The sequence below is a fragment of the Lutjanus erythropterus genome, chromosome 19 (genome assembly GCF_056507025.1).
Source record: "Lutjanus erythropterus isolate fLutEry1 chromosome 19, fLutEry1.hap2, whole genome shotgun sequence".
NCBI classification, from domain to species: domain Eukaryota; kingdom Metazoa; phylum Chordata; class Actinopteri; order Lutjaniformes; family Lutjanidae; genus Lutjanus; species Lutjanus erythropterus.
In genome coordinates, this window is record NC_139335.1 from 22734969 (window position 1) to 22760754 (window position 25786).

Genomic DNA, 25786 nt, shown 5'->3' on the forward strand with positions numbered 1-25786 from the left:
ATATAGAGAAGAGAAAAAACACTTTTGGTCACTACACTCTGTGTTATTAATTCCATCTTTGCTGTTGTTTTACTTTCAGTGCAACACATTATGGTTATATACTGAAAAAAAGAGGAGACAAGAGAAGAAGAAGACAAGAAGAGGAGACAAGATGACAAGAGACCTTTGACTTTTAGACTTCCTTAATTATATTCACTGAGAAATAATTGCAGCACTGCACAAGACACGAGAAGAAGAGGAGACATAAGAGGTCGAAAAATAGGAGAGGACAAGACAAGAGGAAAAGAAGGGAAGAAGAGACAAAAGAAGAAGAAAAGAAAAGAAGAGGAGACAAGAGACAAGTAGAAGAAGACAAGAAAAAAGAAGGGAAGAAGAGACAAAAGAAGAAGAGGAGGAGAAAAGTAGAGGAGACAAGAGATGAAGAAGAGCAGAGGACAGAAATCAAACTTCAGTTCACAGGTCTCTGTCCATCTGAGGGGGTGTGTCTTGCAGCGTGACGTCAGTGATGGTTATATAGGCTGCAGCTGTGGCGGCGGGCTCGCGCTGCTCAGACAGGCAGAGAACTGAGGACCGGTGGCGCGCGCTCACAGACACACACACACACACACTCTCCCTCACTCACACACACACACACTCCCCAAACAAAGAGAAGCACGCGAGGCAGCACAGCATCCCACCCTTTCAGCCGCGAGCTCAGTATCAGAAGCGCCCCCCCTCACCCCTGGGAGACAGAACCGGTCCGGTCCACACAGAAGAGACAATGACAACTAACGGCGCGTCTAACGGAACCAGCGACATGCTGCAGATCCAGTTCGGTCTGATCAACTGCGGGAACAAGTACCTCACGGCGGAGACCTTCGGCTTCAAGATCAACGCCTCCGCCACCAGCATGAAGAAGAAGCAGATCTGGACCCTGGAGCAGAGCGGGGACGAGTCCAGCGGGAACGTCTTCTCCCTCAAGTCACATCTGGGCCGGTACATCGCCGCAGACAAGGACGGCAACGTTACTGGGGACAGCGAGAGCCCGGGCCCGGAGTGCCGCTTCATCATCACGGCGCACGATGACGGCCGCTGGTCCCTGCAGTCCGAGGCGCACGGCCGCTACCTGGGCGGAACCGAGGACCGGATCATCTGCTTCGCCCAGACCGCCTCTGTGGCAGAGAAATGGAGCGTGCACATCGCCATGCACCCGCAGGTGAACATCTTCAGCATGACGCGCAAGCGTTACGCGCACCTGAGCGCCAAGGTGGACGAGATCGCCATCGACCGGGACGTCCCGTGGGGGGTGGACTCCATGATCACTCTGGTGTTCCGTGAGCAGCGTTACCACCTGCAGACCTCCGACAACCGTTTCCTGAGGAACGACGGCGCGCTGGTCGCCACCACGGACAAGAGCACGGGCTACACGCTGGAGTTCCGCTCCGGTAAGGTGGCGTTCAGGGACTGCAGCGGCCGGTACCTCGCGCCCTCCGGGCCCTCCGGTACCATGAAGTCCGGTAAGAGCGCGCGCGTGGGCAAGGACGAGATGTTCGTGCTGGAGCAGAGCCACCCGCAGGTAGTGTTGACCGCTGCCAACGAGAGGAACGTCTCCACCCGGCAAGGTGGGTGTGGTGGACCCGTCACTGTGTGTGTGTGTGTGTGTGTGTGTGTGTGTGTGTGTGTGTGTGTGTGTGTGTGTGTGACTGTTATGTGTGACGGTATCTCATCCTCTGGTAGATGAAGGGTTAAAGTGATGGAATGTCAGACTGCACCCCCCCCCCCCCCCCCAAACACACACACACACACACACACACACACACACACACACACACACACACACACACACACTCCCCCTCCAGCAGTGGTTCTCAACCTGAGTAGTGACCCCCCAGAAAAATCAAGTTGGTGGTCGGGATCCTTAACCCCCAGGCAGCTGGGACTGTTGAGGATTTGCATGAAAGCTACCAAACTCACATTATATCAGTGCTGCAGGCAATGTAATGTAAAAACCATAACTCAGTCTGAAATATAACATCATATCCAGCACTGGACTGAGTTTAAGTTTGGTATTCTATATTACCAAATGCAAATGTTAGTTTTTGTTCCTACTTTGTGTCTAATCTGAACATGCTGGTTTGTGTTGGTAGTTTTACTGCTGGTTTACAGTTTTAGCCATTAGCTTGTATGGTCAGCTGTATTTTGCATATTCTTGAGTGCTGTCCCTTGTATTAAATGTCATTTAGAGGCTGTCATCACTGAGAGCTGTTTCCTGGCTCTTTTTCCACGCTGTTTGCCAGAATATTTTCATTTTATTCTACACAACCATGTGGCAACTCCCAGACGTTATCTTATGACCCCCCTTGGAGGTTCCAACCTCGTGAACCGGGCTGAGAACTGGTTGAGAACCACTGTGCTAAACAATGGGCTGTTTATTCAGAGTCTCAGTATGAAAATGACTCAAAACCACTAAAGGCCTTGCATGTATCAACATGCAGGGTAACTGCATTCACTGTTTGAAGCACACCATCCCAGACTGAAGTGTAATTCATCAAATTTTCTATTCTGTCTTTTCAAAGCCCGTGCACACTGACACAGCAGCAGAGGTGATAAAAGCTCACTGAGTATTGTCTGTTTTAGCTCGAAGTGTTTTCAGTGGATTTTCCAGACAACTAGCATGAAAAAAGAGTGTAACAAAGAAGGGCACAGAGCAGAGTCCTCAGCCCTCTTGCAGCATCATGTGCACGTGTGCCAACATTCAAATGTAAAACAGCCTTAAACTGGCAAGAGGCCGAACTGGCACAAAGCAGAGCAGCTTAGAGGAGAGGAAAGGTACGTCCAAGCTGAAATCTCTCAAAAGCTGCACAGTCCCACAAAGATTACTATGAAACAATCATTGAATCCAGATGTTTTATTAGAACAGATACCTGTCACCTAATTTATTCAGTATATGTTGAGGTTTATTATCCTATAACATAGGGCCGTGCAATATGGACAAAATATCACGTTTCTTTTGACCAAATACCTCTCTATATATATTTGTTGCATCAGTATTGTAGGAATAACTATTGGTGTTTACATCAAAAGACTATTTTGGAGTTTTTGAAGTGGGGTTGTATGAGATACTTATCCATAGTAAGATGGCGGTCAGCACACCCTGAGTTTGGAGTAGAAAGCCAAGCAATGTGCTGCTGTGGACAGGGTCAACAGGAAATACAATTAAAGTGTAATATTTTCACTGCTTTACCTTCCTGTTAAGCTTCCCTTTTCTGACAGGAAAAGAGCCAACTCTCACTCTCTTCAAACCAACCAGACTCCAATGATAAAGTCAGTCATTTTACCTTGAAGAACATAGGGGGTTGCTGGTCTGCCACTGCTTCAATCTGTTTGTGTTATTGTGTGATTTTTTGTGTTTAAAAGGTTTGTTCAGATTCACAAAAGGCACACAACAACACAAACAAACTAGCCAACTGAGGTGGCGGTAAACCGGCAACTCTGTTCTGAAAGGTAAAATGACAGATTTTACCAAAGGAGTCTGGTTGAGCAAGAGAGAGATATTTGGCTCATATAACCTGATTCTACCCTACTTCAAAAAATCTGAATCTGTCCCTTTAACACAGTGAGTGTTAAAGGGACACTTTTTGAAAAATAATTATGAGTAATGTTATGCAACCTTTAAAAGCAGGAAAAGAGAACACACAATATCACAGTATCAATATAATATTGATATATTGCACAGTCCTACTATAACCTGTACTGAAGCATTTCACTTCACTCAGAACGTCCACTGTTGTTCTTAGTAATCAGAACATCATTTGAGTGATCACCATTAACACTAATTAACTATCAAACAGAACTTCTATCATCAGCATTTCAGTCTCACAGCCCTGATGATACTACAACCCAAAACCAGAAGTCAGAGCCTTTAATTTGAAAGTAGCTGAAGTCTTTAGACAGATTGATGGTTCATCAGAGAGTAGATACATAACATGTCCCAGGTGGGCTCACTCCTGACCTCATTATTGTTTTAACTTCCTTTTTTCCCACTTTTGCGTGCGTGTGTGTGAGAGCTAAGCTTGTCCCTCCACCGTCTTCCTTCCTTCCCTTTCCCTCTCCTTACATTTCCACCTCTTTCCTTGCTGACACCTCCTCTACCTTGTCCTTCCTTTATACATCTCTTTCATCATTTGCCATCTCCTCTCCCAGCCTCCCTTCACTTCTCCCCCTCTGCCTCCTCCCCCACTCCTCCAGCCTCCAGGCCTGACTGTGAAGAGTCTGAGGTCATTATCAGTGGCATGCTCGGTTGCAGTGGTTGTTGATGGCTGTCTAAATAGAAAAACACACTGGCATTAATCAAAAAGCCGTTCAATTTAAAGTCCCAGTGTGTGTGTGTGTGTGTGTGTGTGCGTGTGAATCATAATCTGAAAACATCTTTGAGTCGGCGCAAAAAAAATCATCGGTGGGATTTGGGTCGAGCGTCTGAGAAAGCAGAGAGACTGTGGTAGTGACTGTCTGCTGTAATGAATGATAGGAATATGTTAATTGATACTCTTTAAATCTATATTTAGTGTCTGGTAAGAGGAGCACGCTGATGAGAATACTGTGCGGTTTGTGGTTTTGCTTCCTCTTTTCAGAAAGTATCTGTCTGTCCTTTTGTTCCGTCTCCCCTGCTTTGTTTACTTGTCGTGGGGACATTAATCTACTTTTCTCTTTGTCACTTTTTCACCAGGCGTGGTGTCAGTCTTGGACACAAAATGGAGGCTAGTTTTCAAGGTAGAGGTTGAATAAAAAAGACTTACGACTGGGCTGGGGAACCAAACGCAGTACTTTCAGGGGTACAGACTCGGGCTGCAACTAAAGATTATTTCAGTCGATTGATCAGTTGATTATTTTCTTGATTATTTGATTAATAGTTGGTTAAAATGTCAGAAAAAGGTGACTGATCAGTTGATCAGTGATTCCCAAAATCCATGATGACATCCTCAAATCTCTTGTTTTTCCCACAATCCAAAGATATTCAGTTTATTGCCAGGGAGGAGTAGTGAGAAGTTGTTATATTTAATTTTTAATGTAAATCAAAAATGTTTGCCCTTAATATTGAGTTAATTTTTCCCCGTGGTACTGAAAATGGTATTAAATATCAATATTTTACAAGCTATTGTATCAAAATGAGAAATTCCAGTAAAATTCCACTAAAGCTTCTAAGTGAGGCATCAGCAACTTCATCGATATCTTCAGGGATTCATTAGCTCGTTGGCTTAGTTATTAACTTTTTTCACTGACTTGGTTGATGTTGGCTTTGAGTTTTTATCAGCATTAGCCAGCACTCAACCACTGTTTGTGTTTAAAATTCCTTCCCAGCATGATATTTAGCACGCTACAGCAGTGTGTAAGATTCATTAATGTGGCTGAAACTTGAGTATGAAACCAGTCTTCTTGAAGTGTATAGCCTGCTATGAACGGCCAGTGGTGGAGAGACCCAGACAAGAGCGTCACATGCCCTGGTGACTGACTGACAGGTTGAGGTTGGGAGGGATTTTATTTTGTGCGGTTTGTAAAATGTTCTGAATAAATAACGAGGTTGAAAGTTAGAGGTTTTGACTCATTTTTCACAACTGAATTTACATTTTTGTTGTTACAGAGAGATTAAAGTACCGTTGGGTCCCGGCACAGTATCAGTTCAGATCTGAACGGCATTATAAATTCTGAACGGATCTGTTGGAACTGGATGATAACGTCCTCTGTAATGAGAGCATGAATTGCACTGTAATAATCCCCAAGTGAAAAAAATGTTATTGCTGTCTGTGAGACATTTTGTTAAATCAGATTATGTGTTTTTATTATGGAGAGTGCAGCTCAGTGAAACACCAACATCCTGCTCCTACTCACACTCTGTAATACAAAACTATTAAAATTAATACATTTACTTAGGACTTATTTCTGTATTAAAAAAAAGTAAAATGTCCCATTAGGTGGAGTTTTAGCATCTTGAATGGAAACCTTGCTGCACTTACTGGCATTTAATCACTTTTTATGCAGTAATATCACCATTCAATCCTGGGTTTCAGCTCTAAAGCTTCATTTTACATCCTAACTTTTTTTGTAGCTGGTGACAGTAAGACATTTCAGCTGTAATTGGTTTAGCTCTGTCAAGACGAAATGTATTGTGTGCTGCCTCCACAGAGGTAGAAAGGCTCCAATAAGCCAGAAGGTTGTCAAAATAACAAAGACATAATAAAGATCTCTGAGTTCCAATCAGTGACAGATTTGGGGAAAAAGACAACACTGGTGTCAGATTGGTCCTCAGTATCAGTGGATACCTTGACCTGAGGTATCAGATTTGGTGCTGAGCAGGGCTGCAACTAACAATTATTTTCATTGTTGATTAGTCTGTAGGCTGTTTCCTTGATTAATCGATTAATTGTTTGATATATAAAACATCAGAGAATTGTGAAAAAAGTCAGTCAGCATTTGCCTAAGATGATGTCCTCAAATGTCTCAGTTTAACCCCAACCCAAAGATCTTCAGTTTACTGTCATAAAGGAGTAAAGAAACCAGAAAATATTCATATTTAAGAAGGTGGAGTCACAGAATTCTGGCTTTTTTTTCTTGGAAACTGGCTCAAGAGAGTTTGTGATTGATTTAATAATTGATTCCTAATTAGTGGTTGCAGTTCTATTACTGAGTTAGAACACATGTAATGATGCACCCATATGGGTCAGTTACAATTATAATGCCTTGCTCAAGGATGCTTTTGCAAATTTGTCTCACGCCCTCCCTGCATGACGGAGCAACAGGCCTGAATTTTTAGAGGAAGACCTCGTTCAACCCTCCAACAACTGGATCATTGTGATGTGGGTTAAATTCTGAGTGGGATTAAACCGGCTCCAGATGTTTTTCAAACCGACAGCTGCTATTAGCCGGGCAGACCTGAGCCAAGATGGCAGCTGAAGTCGGCTGGCTTTCATTAGCAGCCGAAGGTTTTTGACGTTGGCGAGCTCAAGTGGGTCAGTCCCAAAAGCTGCTTTGTCCAATCAAAACTTTGTGACTCGTGCTTAATTTTTATAGATCAGAGATCAGAGAACAAATCCAGTTTAGACCTTCGGACAAGAGGCGAAGTCATGATTGTCAAATGATTTGAGTCAGAAATGCACATTGGGCTTCTGCCACTTAAATTGTTCCCATTTCTGTTTACATACAACTCTTAAAGTAAAAATGTTTGTTTTTACTAGTTTGATCTTTACATTAGAGGTGGGGTGAAATGAGCCGTCACACAGTGTTCTAACCACACTGTTTAAACCACTTATTTCAAAGTTTAAAATCTATCTTTTCACTTGTGGTTTGTCTGATACTGGATTTTGGAGGCTGATACAGATGTTGGGAGTAAAAGTAAAGAGTAAAAGAGTAAAAAATTACCTAAAATGTCCAAAATCGAAACGGCAACCAATATTCTTCACAGAGAACATAGAATATATACAGAAACACACAGTTTTTGCAATGTCTTAAGATTTCCAGTTTGAAAATAAACATTATAGTCCCAAATTACATCAGGGCACTGAATAAGTAAACTTTCCCCAGCATTTTTAATAATTATAAATAGCTATAAATAAAGTTGAACAAAATATACTAAGCTAACAAATTAAAACAGGTCATTACAATTTCTGATGAGTTTTTGGACATTATCTGATACAGCCAGCAACCTTTTTAACTCCTCTGCATCATCTGTTTCTTTGTTCCTCTACCAGCATCTTTCATCAGCAGCATGTCTCTTTACTCTCTGATACAATTATAACCGGAAAGGAGACTTTTAATTAGCCAACATGTTCACATTACTACAGACACGCCAGCATGATGCTGTGAAGTGGGACTCTGTTTTTTAATTTCTACCAAAACCCTTCAATAAAACAATTAAATTCAGCCTGCAGTCTTGTCATTTAGGGCCCTCTCGCTTCCGCTGTCCTCTAATTTGCGCTCGCACCATTCATAATTGCCATTAATCTGACCCTTGCTGGTTTCCGGCCCTCAGCATCCACGCTCCTCATCCCTGGAAACGGAGGCGGTTGCAAATTCCCTGAGACTGTTTAACGACCCCTCATATGGACCGAGACACAATTATCAGTCAGTTAGCCTGGAGCTCAATGGCCTTTTAAGTGGCCTGTTCTGCCCCTAAACTGTGGTGCAAGTGTGAGGAAACACTGAGTGCTGGTTTGTCAGCTAAATAGATGAGAGCCCGTCATATCCTGCTGGCTACTGGTGTGACCACTGAGTGCTGACTGGTCTTTGGAGTGTGGTCCCTGTTGGGACTGTGTTGCTTTTTACGTCAAATATTTAACATGTGATGGACGTGGCAGTAAGGCAGTGCACCCTGAATGTTTTCTGGCTGCATCCTATGACTAACTCCTGTCTGTTAACTGGATAGGACGTGGTATAAATGTAATGAAGTTCCTGCAAGTCCTATAAAACATGACTAAAGCCACATGGAAAGATTTAAAATGCCAAACAACTCAGAGACCCAGGTCATGCGTTTAAAGAAATAGTTTGACATTTAGGAAAACAGGAAAGCTTCCTTTTGCAGTTTTAGTTCATCTATGCTAAGCAGCTGCTGACTGTAGATACATAATAACTGCACAGACATGAGAGTGGTATCAATCCTTTCAACATAAAAGCATATAGGCTCGTTTGCCAAAATGTCAAACTATTCTTGAATAACTAGGGCTGCATGATATGGTACAAAAGATCGTATTGCGATTATTTTAAGAGATATTGTAACAGGATGGTGAATCATATATATATTTTAATATTAGTTGGCACACTTAAATCCATGAGATGTGCTTGTGATTAACTGATGAGAGAAGGTGAAACGAGTGGTTAGTAAAAGAGTTTCAGCTCTTGTTTTTTTTTTTTTTTTGTTGTTTTTTTAGCTGCGTCACTGTACATAGAGCAAAACAGCATGACAGGCTGTAAACTTTACAGTCTGAAAATCACCACAAAAATTGTGAGGGATGCAGAGAAGGGTGATAGAAATGGAGTGCAGGTGATGTGCCAACCCTGCGCTAGGATTTTATTCCTGAACTATGAGCAGGAGAACATGTTTACTTTCTCTGACTGTGTGGAAATCTGATTTTTTCAGATGACTAAGAATGGCACTAAAACTCAAGTCTAGGAGTTTTAGTGTAGCACTGAAATGAAAAAAAAAAAAAGTAGAATGAATCATCCAATCTTCATCGAGTACAGCCCTAGTGTGAATTCTCAATTTTGTATCACAATTTTCTTTCACTAAAAATAACAAAGCAAAACAAAAAAAACAATTAAAATCGTGATGATGCAACATTTATTTGAGTCTGTACAACGTCTAGAGAACAAGATTTGTTGGCCTGGGTATCTCTGCAGCATTACAGTACTTCTTTGCAATACTGTTTTGTAGACCTGCAATAATTAATTGATTACGGACAGATTATTAAATCGATTGGCAACTATTTTGATGATCATTTAATCTTAATATTGCGATTTTGAGAATATTTCAACCTACTTTTGCACAGGTATTAAAACAGCCCCTCTTTGTTCAGACTACGTTTAGGAAGCTGCTCAAGCTTTTACATTTAGATTATGAATAAAGTTGTGTCATATATTGTAAACAATTTAGACTGGTCTAAGAGCTGGCTGATGGTTTTTACAGACTGTCAGGAGTGTTGGAAAGCAGTCATCACATCAAATCAGGGTTATAATCAGACTTGTATTGTGTCGTGTGTGTGTGGTTAAAGAAGGAGACAGAAACTGTGGCTCCATGTTGTGTCTGGCCATGATTCAGGCCCTGACACCCTTTCTGCATCCTTCAACCCCCCTCCTCGCTGGCAGGAAATGAGACATGAGACACGCAGCTCCGACCTTGGCTGGTGTGTGTTAATCCCTGCAGGGTAAAGGGTGATGATTTGCTACGACACATTAACATGCAGACACACATACACACACAGACACACTCACCCGATAGGAAAAAAAAAAAAGAAGGGATGCCGTTTATACATCCTTGGTAGTATTTAGTGATTACGACCTTTAATATGTTTATAGACCCTCAGTATGTTTGTGTTTTCAGACTGTCTTTGTGTGTGTGTGTGTGTGTGTGTGTGTGTGTGTGTGTGTGTGTGTGTGTGTGTGTGTGTGTGTGTGTTGGGAGCGTGCCAAGGGAGCACCAGGGAACCTCTCCGCCATAATGTCGTCTACTTTATTATAGGTTAGGCTTCAGCTGGTCTCCAGTGTGTCCTTTCTGGGTGTGTCTCCTCACTAATGCCCTTTAACTCGCAGTCCAACTGCACTTCAGTCAATTTTTGCAACGCACTGAACACAGAGTGGGGTTAAAATCAATCCAGCAAAAGATTTGGGACATCCCCGGGCACAATACTGTGTCTCGCATGTCTGACCTCATTTATTTTGCACTTGTTAGAGGAAATAGGAGCATTAGAGTGTGCGTGTCCAGTGTGTCCATACTGTATGAGCAGCGGTGTTACAGTGAGCACGGTATTCGCTGTGTGGGTTGGCTGGCTCGCTCATCATACTGTGTGTGTGTGTGTGTTTGGATCAGAACAAAGGCGATGATCTGGCTCCCTGTTTGTGCCCCAGCTGGTCGCCTCCTCGGCCCGGCCTGCTGAACAATAGGAGACACACACAAACACGCACACACAATTGCACTTGATACAATCGCGTGCGTTCACAGCAGGCCTCTGGTGCTGGCTCACAGTAACCGGGGCCAACAATCTGTGCCTGCCGCCATCAGGCTGAATGTGGTGGGCGGGGTGGACAGAAAGATAGAGGGGTTGTTTTCAAGTGTGTGTGTATGTGTTATGCTCTGTGTTTGGTGTGGTTTGGGTGGATTCTATATGTGTGGTCACTTCTTTTGGTGTGGTTTGCTAAAGAGGGACACGTGTGTGAGTGTAGACCCTCTTCTCTCCTCCTCCGTTAACCCTGTGGGTGAGCTTCATGAAATGATCAGTATAGACATATCTGGGGATCAGATGGAGAGCAACTGAACACATGTGAAAGGACAATGTAAACTTAGGATGAAGGTAACTGTATGCCATTATTTTTTACTAAAAATTGGGATTACTATCAAGATTACAATTATAAAATAAAGAACGATATACTACCATGTAAAGTGTACACACATTACAACAGTCTGAGTGAAACCAGCTAATCTCACAGTTGTAAATTCGTTGTCATGAAAAAATGCTTCACTGGCCGGAGATTTCTCCATTATTTTGTCTAGAAACCAGAAAAAGAACAGCATCACAGTACAGTGACAGCTCTGCCTTCAGCTGTGAAAATATTGTCATAATCCAAGAACTCGACATCTATTTTAAATAAATAGTTCCAGCTCAGACCAATCGCTAATTTTAGGTACAGAGAAGGCCTGTTAACTAGCTAAAACATAGACTTGTTGCTCAGTCTAATTTTCCACTCACAGTATTGCAGTGAAAAAGTTCAAAAAAGTATTATCCTCCACAGGCCATGATTATAAAAGAGACGTCTGTAGAACTGTTGACAAGACACCTTGAACTGCAAACGAGGTCAGTAATGACTCTAGTCTGTGACATCACATTGTAAAGTCTATAGGTTGAGCGGGAACACACACACACACACACACAGATGAAGTCTGACAAGCAGCCCTGGCCTCTCTCTGGGTCACAGCCGAGGCTCTACAGGCCTCGGGTGAATGTTTTGTCTCTGTCAGTCTTGTATTTTCATGTTGTGTTTGTGTACCCGCCGCTATTTTTCTTTCCTTGTGATAACTTGTGACCACTTTCAGGGTGTGTGTGTGTGTGTGTGTGAGAGAGAGAGAGAGAGACAGTCTGACTGTAGCGAAAAGAGACAAACACTTCCTCACATCACTGCATGCCCAGTGCAGCAGACAGACCAGTCATATATCCTTATTTCCATCAAAACGTTCAGGTGTGTAAATTATGTTGATAAAAGCAAAAACATCTCCAACAGCCCCCACATACATTCAAATCAAATGATTTTTTGGGAATAATTATTCATTATTCAAACCAGCTCAGTGGTAGAATACACAGAGTTATACGGTTCACACTACATCATGTAAAGTGTGTCTTTTGTTGGCTGCTTTATTTTCATATAGTGAAATACATGGTTTTCTGTTTGTGTCAGGTGTCAGAAAATAACAGCTTCTGTAAGGAAGTTTAATATTTTGTTGACTTTGGAGGCCCCTTTGGACAAAAATGTTTCCACTGCAACAGCCACAAAATATAATATCAAATGTAAAATCATCTAAATCATCCTTCATTTTAACTGGCTGACATGCTGTTTGCATTTTCACACATTATCACAAATGGTCTTGTTTGTTTGTTGGTGTAGCTCAGAGGCATCAGTAATAAACTGTGACAATTTCATAACCAGTTAGAAACTTATTGTAGTGGCTTTAATTAAGCATCTACATCAGTTACAGGTATAACAATACATCAGTTCAGATCAATGTACTGATCGAGTGTTCAACAATCCAATACTATCAATGCAGAGTGAAAATATCAATCGATATCATCAAATGTAAGACGAGCCTTTATTTTGAAATTCTGATGGCACATCTGTGCCACACATGTCTGACATCTGATCCCAGATTCCTGAATTGAATAGAATCCAGTTCGTATCATGGCAGACTTGTGATTTACACCCCATCAGTATTGGCAGATATCCTGATTCAGGTATTGGAGTTGGATTGGAATTTTAAAATAAAGTGGGTCGGTGCATTTCTAGCCTAACTTTATTGAATCAAAGTATCACTTTTTCCTGTTCATTGACTCATAAATTATTTTGATCGAAGCACTTAGTTGATAACCTGGTGACATTTAAAGAATGGGTCCTGAACATTTTTTTTTGTTTTTGAATAATAAATTAAACATCACAGATGTTTTGTCCTCAGACTTTGTGTGGCATTGTGGAATAGTTCATGATGTAGGTGAGTCAGTAATGCCGCTCTAAGTTCTGGTGGGTGGAGGCATCCAGCAGATGGTTTATGTGGCAGTAATAAATGTGCTCGCCTGTGCTACTGTACTGAGTGTCAGTGTTGTGCAAGCAGGAAGCAGCGAGGATTAGAGCAGAGTTCAGTAATGTGACTGATGATCCTGTGGCGAGCAGAGTCTGACCTTCTTTACTCCTCATTTTTCCTCCTCTACTCCTCCTCTAATGTGTTCCTTCAAACCCTCCTTGTCTGCTGCAGCTGAACGTACATTTCATCTTCTCTGAGCCCCCCCCCCCCCCCCCCCCGAACCATGTGGTTCCCATTATGGTCAGTTATATTTTCCCTCTCAGTCATCTGTGTGTGCGCTTCGTTTGTGTGTATGCATCACCACATTTTTCTGCAGAAACTCAATCTGTCCGCAGAGGCCAGAGTTCCCGAGTTGACTGTAGAGAGATGACTTTTTTTTTTTTTTCATCTGTTTTTCAGCCACAAAATATGTGAGCAGTGACTCTTTTGTGACCGACACCTTACGTAATACTTTTATGCGACTAGGATCTTGGTACATCTTTGGCTTCAGTTGGAGACAAGGAGTACAGCTTACTAATGAGACACCATGTGCTGTGTTGAAAGGGTAATGTGAAACTGTTAGGGACTGTATGAAAATGATTGAATCGGGGAGAGGGGCTGAACTCTGTTTGACATTTTAGAGCAAAACCCTCTGAGTCATTAATATTTTCTTTTGAGGTCGAAATATTGCAACTACTGCATGTATTGAGTTGTATGAAGCCTTTCTTGGCTCTAGAGGAAGCAGCACAGAATCTGATAAATCGCCTCGAGTGACGTCATTTGTAATTTATTAGCATTTTAGTGCTGATTTTTCCTTACTATATTCAATACGACCACTGCAGCCAGTTTGAAGCTGTAAGAAAAGAAGAAACATGGAAAAATGAGATGGAGTGGGGGAGGGTGTCACACATGAAGAGGGAGAGACGGATGTGGAACACATGAGTGTTCTGGTTTGTTTTCTCAAACACATCTTTCTTTCTCTCCCAGTCTGGTTCCCGGTCTCACTCTGCACACATTTACACAGCAGACCAACAGACAGTCCATCGCTGTCTATCAGCCCTCCAGCTATATGTCCAGCCACACCATGACATCATCATATACAATAGCACTCATTGTGCTGTATGAAGTGTGTGTGTGTGTGTGAGGGGAGTGGTACACTCGAGGGTTGTGTATGTCTTCATCCTACAGTTTCACTCATGTTTGTTTACCTCTTTGTTGCTCTAAATGCCTCAGTGGGGCTGATGGGATTTTAATGAGGTCTGGTGTTCTGTACATATACAGTCGGCTATATGGACACACACACGCGCACACACACACACACACAAACACCAGCCTTTTGGACTGCAGCTTTAGTATCTGTTGCTGGAGCTGCAACTTATAAATATTAATCAATCTTCTTTGTTTTGATTCATCAACTCAAATATTTAGACAGGGTTGCACCAGTATAGATGAACTTAATCTGATTAGTTCTAATCAGAGTTTTGCAGCTCTGTATTCCTGCTCTGGTTTGTCCGTTCTGGGACACTGTAGATGATGGTACATTGTGGAGAAACACACCCTCATTCTAAAGTAACGAAAATGATTCTTATTTTCAGGTGATTATACACTAATGGAATCATACTTATGAATATTCAATGTCTGCCATATTCAGCCAATAAATCTTATACACTGAATCTTTAAGTCTATACAATGTTAGAAAATGGTTAAAAAATACTTGCCACACTTTCTTAGAGCTCAAACTGCCATCTTCAAATAGCTTGTCTTTGTTTACAGTCATATATAAAGCAGCAAATCCTCACATTTGAGAAGCTGGAACAAGAGCATATTTCATTTTTTTGTCATGCTGCCAGGATATTCTGATGGCCCAACACTTTGTTCTAGACTGAAAATATTATTGAACAAGTTATTGAATGGTTGCCATTAAATTTGGTGCTGATGGGACGCCCTGGCATCTCAGTTGGTAGGGGTGTGCCTCGTGTACTGAGGCTCTCTGTCCTCTGCAGCAGTCATGGGTTCAGTTCCAGCCGGTGGACTTTGCTGCATGTCATCCACCCACTCTTTCTCCCCCTTTCCTGTCCTCACTTCAGCTGTTCTGTCAATAAAGCCACAATGCAGCTGATATCAGCGGCGCCAAAAAGATGGATCCTAATGACTCTAGTGATCCACTGGTTTTTCCTTTAGCGTTAGCAAGTCAAAGTATAAATTTTCCAGTACAATTCAAAACTAATGAAACTGCCATCAGCCTGAACTGTACTTTATGTTCAGTGTTTATTAATAAATTTTAGTATCCTAACTAATTGCACAACATTACACAAGAGGGTGTGCTTTACTGTCATTATTGGCACAGCAGTGATGCGGTCAGGTCCATAAACATCACTGAAACTAATTTGACGGAAACACATGTGGTCTGACTAGAAATAATCAATCATGTCATTGGGCTACTATGTAATAAAACTTAGTTTACTACTCCAGCACGTAGTCTGATCCTTAATAACGACCCACCAACAGAGATGATTTATAGTCACTGTTGATTAAAGATTCAGCAGCCAAACTTGGACTAACTTTAAAGCTTTCTAAAGGTCACGACATTTCCCAAACTGAATAAATACCACACACAAACATACAAACACCCTTTGTTTGCTCAGTCTTACTGTAAATAAGATATTTGCTGAAAAAATGAATTTTACATGGACATGTTCAGCTACTGCATCTGCAAACTACATGTACTTGTAAGCTGGTCTCACCGGTTACAGATGCTGAACAGTTTCTGTGTGACCCAAACATTTCCAATAACTCCAGATCATAAAGTCCAAAACTCAAAATGTATTATAAATTCACATATTCTGTATTTGGAAGCTGTTTGCTCTCCGGCTTGTCTGACACAAGAGAGACCGTACCTGTATTAAGGGGGAGGTGCAGCAGCAATCTAACAGCACCATAAATTACATTCATCAAAGAAAATTGATTAAGATGTTCGACAGATGTTATTTCAACAGCTGTTGTTAATCGCCTCCTTAACAGGAGATCTTAGTTTATATTGACCCACTTTGTGATTTATTTTGATGAATAAAAACATTTACACTGTGCTCAAGTACAGCCTCACAGTCTAGCTGCTCCAGTGACTCGACTATTTCAATGATTATCACAATTGTTGTGGAATAAGTTTCTATTAGATTAACTGTTTCAGCTATACATTCATGGTAGATGCCAGTGAAGTTGAAAATCTTATGGCCTTTTTTCCTGTTTTGTGACCGTCCACCATGACGAGTAATCCTTTGAACTCTAGTGGGGTCTGTCTGGACTATGACAGATGTGTATGTGGGTGTGTGTGTGTGTGTGTGTGTGCAGCTGTGTGAAATCCTTTACTAATCCAAGCTGTCTGATGTTGCTCATTTAGTATGTCTGATCCTGACCAGAGGATGTGTGTGTGTGTGTGTGTGTGTGTGTGTGTGTGTGTGTGTGTGTGTGTGTGTGTGTGTGTGTGTGTGTGTGTGTGTGTGTGTGTGTGTGTGTGTGTGTGTTGTTAAGGGTCATCTTCTGCAGCTATTCAGCCTTCACATGTAAGCTGGACTCATTACTCACTACCCTGGGTTTTAGCTAACCCCTCCTCCCCATCATCTGTCCCCTCTCAGGTATGGACCTGTCAGCCAATCAGGACGAGGAGGGCGACCAGGAGGTGTTCCAGGTGGAGATTTGCCGTGAAAACAGGAAGTGTGCATTCCGGACTGCCGCTGGGAAATACTGGACCCTGACTGCCAACGGCGGCCTGCAGTGCACCGCCTCCACCAAGTAAGCATCACACACACATCATCGTGTTTCTTCCTCTGCTCACACACACCATCAAAACCACACCTGGTCTAATCAGTCCGCTCACTCATCAACTGGAGGCGGTGATTGTGTGTGTGGGATCATGGAAAACCTGATACTGCTTTGTCACAGCTCCTAGGCTGTACCCCCCTCTGGTAATTTGAGATGACTAAGGAGTTTTGTGTGTATTTGATGATGTGTGTGTGTGTGTGTGTGTAGGGGGGTGGATGACGTGCGTGGGAGGTGAAGAGTGAGTGATCTCATGTCTTGGCTGTGCCATGTTGGTAGGAGATTAAGTGTGTTTGTGTGTGACCTCAACCTGTAGACAGTGATTTTCTTTTATGTGCAGCAGTCCTGTCCAGCAAGAGTGCTGACTGTTAACCTCTGACCTTTGACCTTTGACCGTGTGCTCCTGGATGATTTCCCTGTGAGGCTTCAAACAGATGCAGAAGTAGAGGCTTTCAGATTCCCTTTTGTACTAAATAGACTTCTTGTGTGTAAAATGAACCTTTATTTTGAAAATTTCAGTGTTTTTAAAGCCTCACTCCAGCCACTGTTAACGGAGTGTTTTAGATGAATGTTCTCTCTCAGTCAGAGAATGGGAGTGTGGCTGAAATGAAGTGTTAGCTAAAATGAATGTGCATCAAAATCAAAAACATGATTGTCAATTCAACCAGCACAGAATACTGGTCACCTGCAGCTGCACTTGTGACGTTATTGCCAAAGCGTGGTGCACGCTCGAGTCGAGTCAAATTTTATTTCTATAATCTTTGTCCAAAATCACAAAACAATTAAGCGCAATTTACCTCCAGGTGATTTACTGTCCGGTCCACAAGCTTGGTTAATGACCATTTTACTTCTGTCAGAGTCCAGTTTTGTGAACCTGCTCCCACAAATCGTAGTGCCAACATTACCCACAATTATCAAGTCAAATCCGGACCTGCCTTGGAAATAAAAATCCCACGACCAACCTGCACCCATCTGTAAAGGAAAAAGGTTTTTTTTTTCAATAAACACATTATAAATGTTAGGAAAAGGTTGCTGAAAACATGGAAAGACAGAACTGTGTAGTACTGAACTGAGGAGTTAGACGTTAGATGTTCTCAATTAGCACGACAGCTGTGCTCCTGCAGCTGCCGATGTTTCCTCGGCGATGATGTGCCAAGTTTGCGGCTAAAAAGCTGATACTTTCTCACACTTTTTACAAGTAGCAAAGCCACTGACAACATTGTTCTCACATTCTCTGTCCACACCAGATTTCTCCCAAGCATCTGACTTGCCCCTTAACTTGTCTTGTCACAATTTGGTATTCTGCAGTGACTATTTTTGCCCTCATGCCATCCATTTTCTGACATCGCTGTCAGAGTAGATGGTGATGTCCCATGGTGATTTTTTGCAGGATGTGGGTTTAAAGGTTGTGTTGTCGCTTTTAAAATAAAATTAATCCTGCTGGCTGATTAGGCTTAGAGGATTTAAACATTAAAAGTAATGCACAATCATTTTCATTTCTGATTTCTCCAGGGGAAAAAAACATTATTATACTGTTATATTATTGTTTGTTGTTTTGCCTCGCTTAGTTTACTTGTGCCTTCTTTTCAAATACATTTTTTTCCTGTTGCACAACTGCAAGTTACCAGGTGCAGGACTCTAACTTAAGTATCTGCAATAGTCACACATGATAGTTCCGTTTTGGCTGTTTGATTTAGACTTTTTTAACATTGAGCACAAAACTATATGTCAAAAAATATTTGGTGACGGAAAAAAATAACAAAATATGAAAAAAGGAATTATGCTAAAAATCTAATTTAAAGATGGAGGCTACAGATGTACACAGCAGTTATATACTGTGTGTACAGGAGTGATCCCACTACCTGATTGGTCAAACAAGTGTCCTGAGTTGACTTGGAGGCCGACCCCCCCCTCCATTTTCTAAGATAAGACCGAGCAGGGACACTCGTGGACGCACTGCAGAGCGCTCTGCAGGAAGTTCAGCAAATTCCTCCGTCACATTCTTGAGATTCGACTCGCTTCACTCCTCGCTGATTAAACCACAAAAATGTTTTCTCGCACCAAGTCCTCCTGTGGTTTTAGGAGAATGTTTCTCTAATAAAAGCTAGTCCGACCCCGGAATGTGACGAGGAAATCAAATCTTCCTGTGTGCGCGCGTGAAAGGATTAACAAGCTACTTGATTCAACTTAACTAAAGACTACAAGTGAAGCTTATCCCCACACTCTCAGCCTACCTATCCAATTACCCAGCAGTCACTCAGGTTGGTGTTAAAGCAGCTGGGTGTAGTTTTCTGAGCACCAGCAGAGCCAAATGTGACTGGGTTTACACTTCGACATTCACACAAGTGCTACTGGATATCTAACTGCCATGTAAGTGTAATTATCTGTCTTACCTCTCATGCCTTTACTTTCTGTCTCTCTTTCTCTGCAGGTCAGCTAATTGCTACTTTGACATCGAGTGGCGTGGGAAGAGGCTGACTCTCAGGGCTGCCAACGGGAAATATGTCGCCGCCAAGAAAAACGGCCAGCTAGCAGCCACCATCGACTCTGCCGGTCGGTGAGATTTGTTGATTCAGCCGTTCAGACAGTGACACGTTAGCTAACTGATTTACTTTTTCAGCAGCCATGGGGGAATTTCAACACAGCGTACAGGAATTAAATCATAGCTGGATGTTCCAGTCATTTCTGGGCTTCAAAGGCAGCAGCACTTGTGAGCAGAGCGGCTCTGTTTCCTAACAGCCGAATGTAGCTGTTCAGTCTCTGGGGATTTGGCTTTGTTGCAATCTTTTCGTTTGTTGTTCTGCCATGTTCTCTCTGTGTTTCTGTTCAAGTTCATCATGTTGATTGAAAACATCATGAGAAAACTCCTGAGTGTGCAGAGACACTGAGGAGCCTGCACTATGACACCAAAACAGTGGTGGAAAGTATCATTTACTCAACCCTGTTCCTAAGTGCCATTTTGAGGTGCCTGTACTTCACTTTACTACCACTACTCCACTACAGGTATCTGACACATAAAATAATTACTTACTTAAAACACATAATGGTAAGTTTAAGAAATAAATTCTTCACAAAGCCAGGGGTTCCCAACCTTTTTGGCCTGTGACCTCTTACACATAACATCACAGGAAAAACAAAGACTAGAAAACACCAGAAAATGTCAGATTTGTATAGCAGAACTTTTTGATAAGGTTTTTTTCTTCTTTCCGCTCTCATCAATCATCTCATGGCTGCTCAGATCCATCCTATGACTGTGCTGTTTGGCTCACACTGGGCCAAACTATCTAATCATATGTAAGGTCATTTATAATAATAATAATGTCTGTCACAGGGGATATTTTACTTCAGAACAAGTACTTTTACTTTGATACTATTAGTACATTTTACTCAAGAGTTTTATGTGCAGATTATGCAGAGCCTCAACTGTGCATAAACTACACATTATATGAATTTCTTTTTATAATACAAATGGGAAATTATCAGTTATCTTATCACTATCAGCAATGAAAACTGCACCCGTATTCTGATTGTTTCACAGCAGTTATGTGCTAGAGCACAAATAAACACACCCACATCTCCTCACAGCGCTGGATTTTGTGTTGATGCAGCCGAAACAAACTTCATCCTGTTGATCTGTCCTCTGTCAGCACTGCCTGCATATAAAACTCTGTCTGCAGCTCTCACACACAAAGCAGAGGAGACAGCGGATCATAAGTGATGATTGAGAGACATTATTTTATGAGTCTGTACAGTGTTGTGTTTGCGTGTGTGCATGCGCTGCTCCAGACCAAGAAATAGTCTGACATATAACCCTGCATAAAATAGCAAAAAGTTGATTATGCACTTTGGTTTTTGTATAAATGAGTTGTAATTTTTTAATTTGTGCACTTTGGAAATTAGGAAAATGGCTGATGTTCAAAGGTAACAGAATTGTTTAAGTACAGAGCAAATGTGAAGACACACAGAGTTTGGCCATTTCATTGATGCAAGACGGAGGCACCATGTCAGCAAGCAGATCTCTCCGATTATAAAGCAGCTTCTGTGTTTTTGCGTCAGTGGATCAAGGCTGAAGCTTTCACTCTGTGCTGCAGTTTGTGCAGAGGGAGCTGTTGGCTACAACTGTGCGCTTTTTTTAGGCCATATTTGAAGCCAAGTTTCTCTCTGCATACATTTTTAATGAGATGTATGGAAACTCAGCACTCTTTATGTATAAGCAGTGAGCTGCTATCTAATGAAGAAGCTGCTCTTGCAGAGCATTGTCACTATTTTGGAGGTACAGATTTTGTCATTTTAGTCATTAGAACCACAGTGTGGTGTTACACACGTAATTGATTTTAATACATTATATAAGATTTCTCAGTGTGTAAGATTTTTATCATTTATTGGCAGAATATGATATAAATGGAATAATATTAATAAGTATGTTTTCATCAGTGTATGATCACCTGAAAATAAGAAGTGTTGTGTTTTTGTTACTTTAGAATGAGTAGTTTATATCTACAGAGGGTGCAGGTCCTCTTCCATGCAGGCTGACATGTTGCACTGCCATGTTTCAACAGTAGCCCACAAGGAGCAAACAAACTACTAGGGCTGTGACGTAACGTTAGCATTAGCTTAATGCTAGCCTTTCCTGGTCATCTTACTGCAAGGTTAACCTCCTCTTGGTGTTGAGAGGCAGCTGCAGTGTTTATTAATCGACAATCTGTAGTATGCGTTGGGGTTAAGTTTCTGTTCTGCTATGAGCAGCACCATTCCTTACACTACTCTTGTGACAGTGTGCTTCAATAAAGTTCAGTAAAGTCCATTCAGGTTCAATTATTATCGCAGTGGTAACTCGCCATCCTGCACAGATAAGTTGCCTTGTCACGAGTCAGAAAAAGAATCCATCAGCCATACCAAACACTGGTTCTAGATACAGCTGTACAGCAAGTTCGCAGCCGCAGTGGTTTTCCTAAATACTAAGAAAGGGACAGTGAAGTTTTGAAATCTGCAAGCTCACTGCTAGATGCCACTAAATCCCGAGTCCTTTAAATATACCATAAAATTGTATGAAGTTAATGAATTTTTTACACTCTGACATTCCAGTAATCATGTGGCATCCTTTCTCTGTCTGCAGGTGAGTCTGAAGAGTTTCTCATGAAGCTGATTAACCGCCCAATCATCGTTCTGCGTGGGGAGCACGGCTTCATCGGCTGCAGAAAGGTGACGGGAACGCTGGACTCCAACCGCTCCTCCTACGACTACTTCACCCTGGAGTTCAGAGACGGAGCCTACAGCCTGCAAGGTCAGTTTAGTGTCTTTCTGATGGACACGTTGGCTGCTGCGATGTGTAAACTTGCACATGTGCTGCAGCATTACACAGTCAGCAGAAGGGTAGGCTGTAGCTTAGAGGGACCTCCTGCAGGCACAAAGGAAGGGATTATATCATTTACTCTTTATGGGATACTCATTATGGATTTACTCACTGATGAGGCGTTTGTGCCAAAAAGAGGGATTTGATTCAGATAATTTCCCCGCCTTCACATTATGTAATTCAAACAATGCAATTTTAAGCTAAACCTTTTTGTTCCCGCCACCATTTTTGTCACGCCCCTCCCCCACATTTCTGCCACATGATCCCTCCTTCATTTCACTTGATGTTTTCTCTGTTCCCTCACCTCCCGCAGACTCGACGGGTAAATACTGGATGGTGGGTAACGAGCAGTCTGTGGTGAGCAGCAGCGACACACCGGTCGACTTCCTCTTCGAGTTCTGCGACTACAACAAGCTGGCCATCCGCCATGCCGCCGACAACAAGTATCTTCGCGGTGACCACGCTGGTGTGCTGAAAGCCAACGCTGATGACCTGGACACCGCCACGCTCTGGGAGTACTGAGGGGAAGCGTGGATGCGGTCGCCCACTGCTGCGATCCCGATGAATGACGTGTGGCGACGCAGCACGGCAGCACCACCCGTCCATATATCTACCTGTCCCCCCACTCCCCTTCCCCACCACCCCTCATATTATAGCCTGTACTTCTGACTTTGTATGTTGATAAACTGCACAGAGAGAACAGGAAGGATAGAAGAAGAAGAAAGGAGGGAGACGCTCCTTTCCTGTCTTGCCTCCCTTTCCTTCCCTTCATCCTTCCTTCCTCCCTTTCCCAGCTCTGCTCTGCAGCGCCGACCTTTTTCTGTTGCCATAGTTACCGTGGGGCTGTGCACTTTTTTCTGCTCCGATCTGGTTCGCTGCTCGACCTGTTCACTCACTCCCTTCTCGCCTTACGATTGGGCCGTCCCTCCTCCCAGAGCAGAGCAGAGCCACGTTTAAAGAGCCCCCACCCCCCTCCTCTCTGAGTTAACCCCCTCGTCTTTCTACTCGTCTCTATTGTCTGTGTGAGCAGCACATGGTGGCAGTATTTATGGTATCTGACCAGGTCTGCTAGATCTGTTTCTACCTGATCTAATCTCCCAAAACAGATCCACCGCCACCGGATACTTCAGCTGCTTCCTGCCAGCTGTTTTTGTGTGGTAGGATCACGTAGAAACAGATTTTCCGCTTCTATCAGACCAGGTCTGGTATGTTTGTTTTCATGAGCAGGCCCTGTTGCCTCTGTGTGATGACTATGTGATATAACTGGAGTGGATCTGATGATAAAGATATTGAAGATGACGCAACTGACGGGGTTTAACCCCCTCAACTTTGTCTCAAATGTAAAATATTCAAATGTTTTTTCCTGTGTTGTTCTCTAGCTGTGTTCTCATTGGTTGGCGGGGATTTTCCTGAACCAAACAGGATGTAGGAAGTTAAAACCCCCCCACTTTCCTCCCCTCTCCTCCACGAGCTAAACCTGTTGTCCTGAGAACAGTATAAAGAAAATAAAATTAAAAACGGTGCGGACACGTATGTTTACTGCACTCACCTGTCGTACTGGAAGAAAAAACACTCGCTAACACACAGTTGGATTCGTTTCGTTTTCTATGTCCAAGGCACAGACATTATCATGGGTATGAATACAGTAGGTAGCCATAGCAACTGGAGTGAAATGATTTATAGACCCTTATGAAAGCTGCTTTTTGAATCCCTCAAACCAAACGTAGACCTCAGCCTTTATCTACACCAGACCTTTGATACTGGAACAAACTGTCATCTCACACACAAGTGACCAAACTGGAACTTGGTGCTACTAACTCATGACATGTTAAGAAATGTCAACATTATGTCGAACATCTCGCACACCGTCTGGACCACGTCGCCACCCCTGCCCTTGAGAGCGTTGCCATATAGCCAAAAGGGCTGCAAGAGTGCCCCTAAATCCCCTAATCCTGCTTCTTTGGTTTTAATTTCTGTCTTAAGTTTGAGAAGTATCGGGACCAAATTTTTTTTGTTGTTGTTGGATTTTTCTGTTCCTGACTCCATCACTAAAGGTGGGGAAGGGATGCGTTAAAAAGAAAAGAAGCAGTCTTTGAATTTGTCGTCTATTTAACTTAAATGTCCGTTATGCAGTCATGTAGCACATTGCACCCGTAGGTCCTGCCCTCTCTGATTCTCTACCCTTCAGCAGCCTGCTTTCTCCATAATACATTGAAGAGCAATGGTTTCCATCTACTGATTTTTACAATACAGCAAAGATTATCTTGGCACCAGGCCCTGAATTATTGGGCTCTTCCACCCGTCATCGCAATCACCATCAAGCGTTCCTTTGATGTGAAAATCAGAATGGAAAACCAATCGTTGTGGCCCCATGAAATGATGCGTGATTGTAGCCAGCTCCTCACCGAGTCCGTCCGATTTTCTCTGTTAAGTTTTGACTGTCTTTGCATGAAGGGTTGAGAATCTCAAGCGAGTAAAAGGAGCGGTTATCCTCGGAGAAAACAGCGTCTCCAAGGTAACCAGAACTGAGGCTTAGACAAACGGATGTGGAAGGGTAAACATGTGGTAATGACTGTGCCTTACTCTTGAGTTTTAGGGCAGTAGGAAAACAAAAGATTGAAAAAAAAAAAAGAAGAAAGTCCACATCTTTGCTTTGTATAACTGGAACTTCTTTTTGTATTATTATTTTGTATAATTTTTTGATATTGTGGATTAATCTCTCTCTCGTGCCATTGGTTCACCTGAAATCCAACGACCAATAAAACTGGGATTTGGAACGCTACGTGCTTCTACTGTTGTTTCTTTTTGTCCTTTCACTCACTGTTCCCCTTATTAAACATTTTTTCAGTTTTGTGTTTTACATTTACATACATAATGGTTGATTTTGACACTAGCAGACAGAGCTGCAGCTAACTAGTTAATTAAATAATAATCAGGCAATAATTTCAAGACTCGTCTTTTTTAATGTTTCCAACCATGTCATTTTGAAATTACAACTCTGTGAATGGGTCTTAAATAAGCGCTTACTTACATTAGAGCAGAAGATGGTCCCATTTGGTCTCTCTCTCTAATTCCAGACCAGCGTGAATTGACTCAGAATGGGCAAAAGTCTCCTTCTACAGTGTCTAAGTCTGCACACCTTTCTTCCTCAAACCGTTCTCTTCTTGTCTTACATTTCTCCTCCAACATATTTGTGATGGCACAAACACATTCGCCTCAATCAGCCATTGTTCGCATCACCCTGTTCATTCATTCACACATTCAGCTACTGTACTTCAGGAGACCAGTGAAATCTGGATTTAATCATAAAGCTGAGTTTCAGAGTTGCTGGATTGGTTTTGTGTTTTCCAGGCCAATAGTTGCTCAAAATCTGCCCAATTTGATAATAAAGAAACTATACAAATTAATTCAGAAACATTAGCAATAGCATTGTGGTTAATATTTTTCAGTATGACATAATTAAAACAACAATATAAGTGTTCATAACTGGGCTAGAATGCAGAATGCAAATATAAAACATTCGCCTCTTCTGCCCTTTGCCTTAAAAATGAAGGTAAAGCTTAAATAAAATTAAATGTTTGATCAAAGTTGAGCACAAGCCTTGAGCAGAT

General features: G+C 42.3%; 1 protein-coding gene across 1 annotated transcript; it reads left to right on the top strand.

The window, feature by feature from the left end:
* The first annotated feature begins 489 nt into the window (after window positions 1-489).
* fscn1a (fascin actin-bundling protein 1a) lies at window positions 490-24957 on the top strand. The gene is made up of 5 exons (XM_084743880.1): window positions 490-1601; window positions 16639-16795; window positions 19254-19375; window positions 21939-22106; window positions 22489-24957. Exons 1-5 carry the CDS (start codon window positions 761-763, stop codon window positions 22695-22697), a joined length of 1497 nt encoding a protein of 498 aa, XP_084600006.1. The 5' UTR covers window positions 490-760; the 3' UTR covers window positions 22698-24957.
* Window positions 24958-25786: the final 829 nt, after the last annotated feature.

Bases quoted from the DNA above. Each gene is read 5' to 3' on its own strand.
- fscn1a (XM_084743880.1), top strand. From the start codon at position 761: ATGACAACTAACGGCGCGTCTAACGGAACCAGCGACATGCTGCAGATC. The intron at 1,602-16,638 runs GTGGGTGTGGTG...GTCCCCTCTCAG, and splicing joins GAACGTCTCCACCCGGCAAG to GTATGGACCTGTCAGCCAAT. The intron at 16,796-19,253 runs GTAAGCATCACA...CTTTCTCTGCAG, and splicing joins CAGTGCACCGCCTCCACCAA to GTCAGCTAATTGCTACTTTG.